The following is a 10000-nucleotide window of genomic DNA, read 5'->3' on the forward strand; positions in this document are numbered from 1 at the left end:
CGCACCTGGACGGCCGTTCACCAGAGACACCACGACCTAGAGAGAGAGTAGTGATGTGTCGTTCATGATCGATTCGTTTCAAAATAACTAGTTCATTGCCGCGAACGTGAACGAGCTCGTTCACTTCCTGAAACTGTTACGTTCACGCGCGATGTTAAAAAAAAAACGCTCCCGCGATGGTGTTTTACACACATTATAAAACATACATTAACCACTTTAGCCCTATTTTATACCTACAGTAGGCTATTTGAAAATAGCAGATCTACAAGCTTGTAGATCGTCTATTTTCAAATATGTTAGCACTTATACTTTTGGTTCTTTAAGTATATTTTGATGCCAATACTTTTGTACTTTTTTTTTTTTTTAATAATTTTTATCCCGCGATTTTTGTAACCCATTTTTTTCACCCGGTGCCAATTTCCTAAGTGATCCTGGGCGCTACACCAGCCCTACACCAGCGCTACACCAGTCCCCCACAGCCAGGGAGGCCAGGGCCGAGCTCATGCTTCCTTCAGTGCATGAGAGCCAACTGACCTTCTTGTCACCTGACAGGGGGGAGTTTCCCTGGTTGGACGTAGCGCGTGGAAGGAACACGTTATTCCAACCAGTTCCCTTCCCCTCCATCAGGCGGGCCGGCTGTCATGGGGGAGGCGGTATAGCGACCAGGATTACTACATGTTTTTGTGAGGGTATTAACTACCCTAGGAGACACGGGGAGAACATGCAAACTCCTTTTGTACTTTTACTCAAGTAAATTTTGAACACTAGAAAATAACGCTACTGAGCGAGAACGGGAACGAATCATTTGAACGACTCATTGCCGTGAACGTGAACGAAATCGTTCGTTCACTGAAATGAACTTTTTTTCGCACCACTAATAGAGAGAGAGAGAGAGAGAGAGAGGGAGAGATGGGTACACTGGTACCCTTCACAAAAATCATGGTATACACACAATGGTTCCTATAACTTTTCGCACACACACACACACACACTTACCTCTCCGTTCTCCAGAGGGACGATACGGGAGTATTCAGTCGTACAGATCACGTCATTGTCACTGGAGATTCTTTCTATTGAGCTCTGTCCAAACCGCTCGATACAGTCTCTCTTAGAGGCTGGAGACACACACACACACACGCGCACACACACACACACACACACACACACACACACACACACACACACACACACACACACACACACACACACACACACACACACACACACACACACACACACACACACACACACACACACACACACACACACACACACACACACACACACACACAGGCAAGATCAGTAATGAGCTCCACAACAGTTAATTATTGACTGTTACTGACAGAGCTAACTGTGTAAGGCAGGGGTCTTCAACAGGGGGTCCGAGACCCCTAGGCATCCCTATTCTGAGGGGAACATTAGCCGAAAGTAGCAGATCTACAAGCTCACAACGCCTCGCAGTGCAAGGCGTTGTTTGCTTGTAGATCGAGGTTTGGTGTAGAGGGGGAAAAGAACAGCAGAGACAAGAGTCAAGTTTTCTAAGTATTGAGGGTTTAAGTGGTTAAATGTCTGAAAATGCACATTAACATGAACCCAAAATATTAATAGAGAAGATAATCTGTAAAAAAGAAAAAGAAAAACACAAACACATTAATTCACACATGATGATAGTGCTGTCAAACAAGTCTACGAAGCTTCATCTCTGTTAAAGAAAAATGTTGAAGACGCCTGGTTTGACGTACAACAGACAGGCTACAGCAGGCTGGATAGCCTGTGCAACGAGTTTTGCCTAATTCATACTCCGTCGTGGAATTTATTTAGTATAATTTGAGCTTCAGACCTCAATCCTTGCTTACAGAGAGAGCTCTGTTAACTGCTTAGGATGTCTACCAATCTCACTGTGAGGCTCATTTGAATTTCCAGGCCAGGTGTGGCGAGTCAAACTCTTAATTTCCCTTGCTGATCTGTCTCTGTTATCTGCTTAAGCGTGCCTCCCCTTCTTCCTGCTGTCAAGAGGAGGATGCTAAACAGTGATGTTGGCAACACATCTGCTAATCATCGGTCAAACTAATACCATTCATCCCAAATGTGTTTTCTGATATCAATATGCCTTTCTGTCTTTTTTAGTTTCCAGGGAGAATGTTACAAGCCAAACCCAGTACTATCTGGGCTTGTGTTACACAAGCACTACACAAGTTGTGTAGTCTTAAAGGTCCACCTTGAACTTGGCTCTGTCTTTGCCCTCATTAACAATTCCAGGAACAAAAAATGTTGCCAATATGCCACGCCTGCAGGAACGACCCCTCATGAATATGCTAATGTGTCACGCCCCTGGAATCAACATGCAGAACCCCCCCCCCTCAAAAAAAATAAAAACAACATCTCCGACTCCGTCACACACCTGTATCACCATAAAAAATGTACATACTATTTCATGTGTGTTTATTATAATTGGAATTTCTAAGTTACATCTGTAAAATAAAAATGTTGTTAACTAAAGGACTTTTTTCAAATGGGAGATAGATAGAAACTCTTCAACTGTTGACAGGATGATGACCTCAACATTCATGAAGAATAATAACACACATTGCTTGAATAGTTGCAGTTTCAATGATGTGTCCTTTGACACAGAGAAGAAATAAAAGGCAATGAAAAACAGACAGCACAAAGGAGAGCTACTTTATAATGTCACAACTCTTTTGTCCCAAGTACGAGGGGGTACTCTGTGTGTGTGTGTGTGTGTGTGTGTGTGTGTGTGTGTGTGTGTGTGTGTGTGTGTGTGTGTGTGTGTGTGTGTGTGTGTGCGTGCGTGCGTGCGTGCGTGCGTGCAACATTTAGAACCAATAACCGACTTGATCTTAAATAACAAATTGACATCAGAAAGTTCTAATAGATGAATACTCTGATTAACCAAATAACCACTTAAGCTCTGTATTATTCTTTGTTGTACAATGGTGGCATGCATAAATTGTGAAAAAGCTCACAGCACATCACGAAAGCGACACGTTACCAGGGTCCATGGGGGGGTACCAGGGGGTCCCTAGCAAAACTAGTTAATATGGCGTCACAGTCATTTTAACCACTTTTAACCATATTCTATACTTTGGCTATTCAAAAATAGCAGATAGTAGATCTGCTATTCTTTTTAAATCCCTGGCAGAAAAATATTTTTTGAGACAGGGGGTCCGCAGCAAAAAAAACCCCATCATTTTGGGGGTCCTTGACATGAAAAAGTTCCATAGAAAGCTGTTTGAAGAGAACCCAGGGGATGAGTGAACCCTTTCCATTGTTTGCCAGGAATGCACACGTATGCCAGCTCAACTTACCTCCAATCATTTACTAATCATTCACCCTGTGCATTTTAAGACTAGGATTTACTGGTCATGGCCAAGTTCCCATATTTCACCCAACCATGCAAGTCTCTGGAGGTGAAGGTATAATTGTCGGTGTCATTCAACACACTGATGTCAGTTCATGTTGCAGTCTAGAGTCTAGTAAACAAATCTTCAGTCATTTGCTACCATTCAGACTGTGTACGTTGGTATTTTGTTTTTCTTGCACCGTCTAAACCTAAGACGCACATCAAGACCCTTCATTTCACCCAACTATGTGCAGTGGTGGAAAGTAAGTACAGTACATGTACTCAAATTCTGTACTCACGGTAAGTAAAAGTTTTTGGTACTTTTACTTTACTGGAGTATTTCCAATTTTCAATAATTTTACTTCTACTCCACTACATATCGGAGACAAATATTGTACTTTTATCCCACTACAATTATTTGAACATTTTAGTTACTAGTTACTTTGTAGATTTACGTTAACCACTTTAGCCCTATAGACATCAGGTATTTGAAAATGGCCGATCCACAAGATCACAACGTGGAGATAACAGGTTTCTGCCAGTGATGATATTTTGATGCCAATACTTTTGTACTTTTACTCCAGTAAATTCTTAAAATGGGACTTTTACTTGAGTATTTCTACATTGTGGTATCGCTACTTTTACTTCAAATATCAGAGTACTTCTTCCACCACTGACTGTGTGTTCGGTTCGGTTCGTGGAGGTGAACACGCACGCACGCACATGCACATACGCACGCACATAGACCTACATAATTGCCTATACACAAGCAGAGACCCATTCCCCCTCTCTTTTTCCACCTCCAGCTCCCTCGCTTTATCGAGCTGGAACCTGTTGCTAACCAGGCATGCTTGGAATTCCCCCTCCAGCCCACCTGGATTGACAGCTGCCGTAGCCAATAAGCAAGGTGTGTGTGTGATGTAACGAGTGGTTGTCGAGACCCCTCTGATTTAAACTGAACCGAACCCTTACATACAGAACCCTGAAGGGGTGAGGAGGTATCTGGACTCATTTTTGGGTCGCGAGTAGATATATATTTTTCCCCCGTTTCCTATATTTTGAAAATGTCATACATCTAAGATATTCCAAATATAAATTAAAAAAAAGTTTAAGAGGTAGTGAAAGTAGCAGATGCGACGCATTGTGAGATTGTATTTTCACTAGGTTGGGTCCGGCGGAGACATCAAATTTCTCTTTTGAGTCTCGAGCTAAAAGGTTTGGGAACCACTGAGGTAATCACATATGAGGTGATATGGAGAGACTGAGTCTGAACTCAGGCCTAATCTTCATGAGTTTGCATTCATTTACATATTAATTTACAAATTAAAGTGTTACATTTTAAATCCAAATTTGATCACCAAACTGCATACAATTTTGGTTTGCAAACGTACATTATGCCACAATGGCAATGAATTCTCACTAAGTGAAAGTGAAACAGTGACGTCTCAGATTTACTCTCCTCCACTTTCAACTATACAATCAAATCCAAACCCGGTAGACCCTAGATTTAACTACTGTACCACCCAGACAGTCACACGGTGAATGTCCTTCTGGACTATGGGATTGTGATAATTATACGTCACTTAGTTTTAGCCAAAGGGCCGTAACATTTTGGTGGAGGGGGGCTTTAATACAGTACATCGTTTATGTGCAGTGTGTATACATGTATGCGCGTGTGTGTAGTGTACTCACAGGCGAAGAACTGCCATGGCTGGTAGGTCTGTCCAAAGTCGACGGATCTTTCTAGAACCCAGAGGTCAGGTCGAGGAGAGTTGGCAAACTTGATCAACACATAGGCAACATGGAACAGCTGGGGGAAAACACACAGAGAAATATTCCTGTTAACTACTGCTGACAATACATACATTCAAGTTTCTAAAGAACATATACTACAGCACTAGCACGTGCATACATAGACATCAAAGGGGGCTTGAGCCCCTGCCCTTTTACCCGTCTGTAAAAAGTTCCCTCTCCAGACCATGAATGCAGCTTTTACTACGGTGAAATAAATGCAAATGCCCGCGTTCCATGCCGTCCCCGAAGGCAGCAATCCTTTCGAGACAATATCATAAACTTGAATGCAGCATTTTATGTTGAAACATTTTCGAAAATAGCGAAAGTTCACAACGCGCCGCGACGTGTTGTGAACTTTTCCACTAATTTCACTTCCGTTGTACGCCAAAGTATAGAGTGCTTAAGTGATTAATATCCATTCTATATGAAGTGAACCTGTTGAAATACCACTGATGAGGCGATGAGAGCAGAGGAGAGGATTACTGAAGGAACGAGACAGACGGGACAGCGCCGTGTCCTATCACATGAATAACACCCACGATGACATTATCACTTGACCTAGAACACTATGACACACAAGGGAGCATTAAGTCACAACTACACACCAACCCTTCTAACCTGGAGTATACTGTAGCTCAAGTGAGTTCTTGTTATGTGTCATGTTGGGAGTTAATGATACAAGTTGTCACTCATAAGAGGCTCATAACGCGGTCCAGATGTTGTCCCTGTGTGTGTTTGTGTGTGCGTGTGTGTGTGTGTGTGTGTGTGTGTGTGTGTGTGTCTGTCAGTCTCTGGTTACACCACTGGGCTTCCAAGTCGTTTGTTTAAGCTATAGTTCCCCTCGCTGGCCTGTCATCTCCCATTCTCACGTTCATTTCCCGACAGGCTCTAAAAGTTGGTAAAGGACTGATGACAGCTGGTCTCATGGGTGGAGAGAGGGAATGAAATGGAGAGGGAGAGAAAGAGAGGGAGATCCAGAGGGACAATGGAAAAAGGAGACATGAGAGGAGAGGACAGAAGGGACGAAGGGGGGACTGGGGAGAATGCAGGGAGACGATGAGGAGATGAGGAGAGGATAAGGAGAGGAGGGGACACTTTTTATATTTTGACAGGACTGTAAACAAAGCTGAAGGTAATATTGTTAATCGTGAGTGTGTCTAATTTGTAGGTGTTACTGTGTGCCGGCACTGACAGCTGCTGAACAATTAACTGAAATTCAACTAAATGAAACACACCCACATTTAACCCCATTCAACCCCATACCAAGTCAAAATGGCCGCTGTGGAAAGGGTCAGTAGGGCGAGGGCCTGGGGGGAAGCAAGATATGGAAAGAGCGAGAGATAAAGGGAGTTGAGGAGGATGAGAGTTCTGCAGAGCTATTATGTCTGTCAGTCGATGAAAAAGAATGCAGTACAATAACCCCCATGGCACATTATAATCAATCATAATACGTTCTCTCATTTCAGGCCTCTTGTGTGTGTGTGCATGTCTAATGACAGTCCAGTGTATTACATCACATGAGGGACCAGATGCTGCTATGACATAAAATAATAAATCTGAATTACTTCTCTAATTCATCTCACTATTGAAGGGAGAAATAAACATGGACTTGTTTTTCTCTCATCTTAAGCACATCAATGGCATCCCTATTTTGGGCATGTCATTATAGGCAAACATGAAAAGAAACAAGACCGGCGCCCGTTGAGCACCACTTGGGAACGTCTATTATTATCAGATATTTTATTTATGCCGTAATCAGTGTTTAGCATTATAGCTCTGGAGTGTTTTATTTATTGTTGCATAATTGCCTGTTTTTTGTTGTTATGCTTTGTTCGTCTAAGACCAAGGACCAAAATGGAAATAAGTCACTGACATTATTGCATGAAGTCTTATAAATCAAATCAAAAAACGAAGCAAGTTGGGAACACATGCCCAATCCAGATATGCAATACCTGTTGTACCCGTCTGTCTGTCTGTCTGTCTGTCTGTCTGTCTGTGTCCCTTTATTCCCATACAGTATATGGAGATTTCTGAATCTGTCGGTCTGTGTCCCTTTTAATGCTCAGATATGGAGATCGGCTGACCCGACAGACTTCCCGATTGGTGCATCACTCCCTCGGGTTCGCTTGTGATACGCACGCCCAGTTTGAAGTCAATTGGTCAGACGGTTCTCGGGATACATGAACTACACAGACGGACGGACAGAGATTTTGCGCATTTATAGTTGTTCTCTCTCAACTTAAGTAAATTAGCCCTTGCGTCCCAGTATTGGGCATGTCATTATAGGAGAATATTAAAATAAATAAACACAAATCAACATTGCGTTGTTTTGAGCTTGTAAATCGGATATTTGTCGTATGACAAAGTAGGGCTTAAGGGGAACATTTTTCAAACCACTGTGCAACGTCCCAAAGAAGACCTACTGACCCCCCCCCTGGGACTTGAACCTGCTTCTCTCTGTTTCTCTGTCTCAGGTTCAGCACAAAAGGCACGCGGGTATACGCGCGCACACACACACACACACACACACACACACACACACACACACGCACACGCACACGCACACGCACACGCACACGCACACGCACACACACACACACACAGCCTTTGAACATCGGTCACTTGAATAGTCTGTGATCTCTGGACTTCCTCTTTTTGACGGGCAACTATGCCAGAGGTGATGACAACACATACGCACACATTCATACCACATGCACACAAACACACACACACAAAGTACCATTGCGCTTGCAAAAAAAGTTTTTGCAATGAAATGTGAGAACAAAGAGGTGTGTGTGTGCTCACGTGCGCGTATGTGCGTGTGAGCATGCATGCATGTACGGTCATCCTTCATTCTTGTCTTTTAAATGCTCCAATAACCAAAAATAACAACCGAACATCAATTTTGTGTGTGTGTGTGTGTGTGTGTATGTGTGTGTGTGTGTGTGTGTGTGTGTGTGTGTGTGTGTGTGTGTGTGTGTGTGTGTGTGTGTGTGTGTGTGTGTGTGTGTGTGTGTGTGTGTGTGTGTGTGTGTGTGTGTGTGTGTGACAGACACATATGTAGTGAGTGACAGGGAAGAATGTGTGAAGTCTCTACATGTTCCTCTGGGCCATAGGATTAGTTTTAGTTTTTTTTAGTTTTTAACATTCCAAAAGCATTCCATTCATTCAAACCTTTACATTTAAACTTGAACAGTCTACAGAACACAAAGCTTTCTGCAGGCTTGGGGTGACTAAAATAGGTGTAATAGCTTATATTATAATATATTGTACTTAAACAGTCATTCTCAACTTTTAATCTGTTCAAAAACGTTCTTATTATACGATTTCCTGTACATGTCCATGACTATTACACCTAATTTTAATTTATAACTATATAATAATAACCTATATATCGTCATACTAACTATAACTATAGTTTTAAATCGACTGTATATGCTATAGCTGACATCGACACTGAAAATGATATATGATTTTGAACACATTTTTGTGATTTTGATTTGATTGACTCTGATTTTGTATTGTCTTATGTGTTGTGTTTTGTCTGGTTGATTTTTTGTTTTGTTTTTGTTAAATGTTTTGTATTTGTGTGTTTACTGTATAGTGTACTACTGTCTTTGGGACTCCCTGGAAAACGAGATGCTACAGTACATCTCAAGGTGTTATTCCTAATAAAGAATATATGGTACATTTTTTAATCATCTCAACTGGTCCACCTGAATTTCACCACAATGTTAATACATGAGCTAGTTAATATTTCAAATTCAAGACAATGTTGTTCTAGTGAATCTAGTACGAATCTAGTGAACATACTAGGTAGAACTACATCAAATAAAGTTAAGTGTCTTAATTAACCTCTGCGATGGTTCCTTACTCAAATTCTCTCTCTCTCTCTCTCTCTTTCACTCTCTCTTTCACTCTCTCTCATCTATCTGTCTCCATGTCTCAGTGGGAGCCAGTCTACTGGCTGGCTGGCTGGCTGGCTGGCTGGCACACACACACACACACACACACACACACACACACACACACACACTCACACACACACACACACACACACACACACACACACACACACACATCGGTGTACACCCATGTACACCGATGTACACAGAAGAATTTGCTGACACACACGCGCACACACGCACACACACAGACACGCACGCATGCACCTCAGCTACCTCCCCAGGATTTGTGGATTACTGGGGGCCTCCTAGGTCAACCTAGCTGAATGGACCACTGAGCCATCAATCAAATGGCGTTACTATGACAACAGGTAGCAGTTCAGACGAGGGGTAGAGAGACAGAAAGAAAGACAGTGATAGAAGCAGAGAGACAGAAAGACAGACAGAGACAGTGACAGAGGCAGGCAGGCAGGCAGGCAGACAGACAGACAGACAGACAGACAGACAGACAGACAGACAGACAGACAGACAGACAGACAGACAGACAGACAGACAGACAGACAGACACGATAACTTGCTTAGCAATCGATACCACTGAGCCAATATCAGCGTGTGACAGTTGCATGCAACTTAACCCTGCATGGATGCCATATGATTGCCATCATGACCTGGCTTCATTTAACCCATTAAGGCCTGAGTCCGATTCTTAAAATGTTTTTTGCACGTTGTCCAAACAGTCTCATACAGACAGACCGTCATACAGACTTTGGAGAGTGCACTTAACAGACACAAAGACAGAAGAGAGCATTACTACATCAACTAACCATGCAGGACAACATTCTTAAACCTGTGTCTTGCACTGATCAACAGTGTGTCTTGTAGCGAAGGACTATGTGTGTGTGTGTGTGTGTGTGTGTGTGTGTGTGTGTGTGTGTGTGTG

At 42.6% G+C, this 10000-nt stretch overlaps 1 protein-coding gene across 1 annotated transcript in view; it reads right to left on the reverse strand.

The window, feature by feature from the left end:
• Positions 1-10000, reverse strand: part of lama5 (laminin, alpha 5) — a 105010-nt gene that overhangs the window by 67363 nt on the left and 27647 nt on the right. The window contains exons 3-5 of the mRNA XM_084068358.1: positions 5054-5171; positions 997-1115; positions 1-36 (exon numbers count right to left, since the gene is read on the reverse strand). The exon at positions 1-36 is cut by the window's left edge and continues 135 nt beyond it. Coding sequence (XP_083924484.1) covers positions 1-36; positions 997-1115; positions 5054-5171 — 273 coding nt within the window. The remainder of the gene's footprint in view (positions 37-996; positions 1116-5053; positions 5172-10000) is intronic.

Source organism: Gymnoscopelus microlampas, assembly GCF_963454915.1.
Source record: "Gymnoscopelus microlampas genome assembly, chromosome: 10".
Classification (NCBI taxonomy): domain Eukaryota; kingdom Metazoa; phylum Chordata; class Actinopteri; order Myctophiformes; family Myctophidae; genus Gymnoscopelus; species Gymnoscopelus microlampas.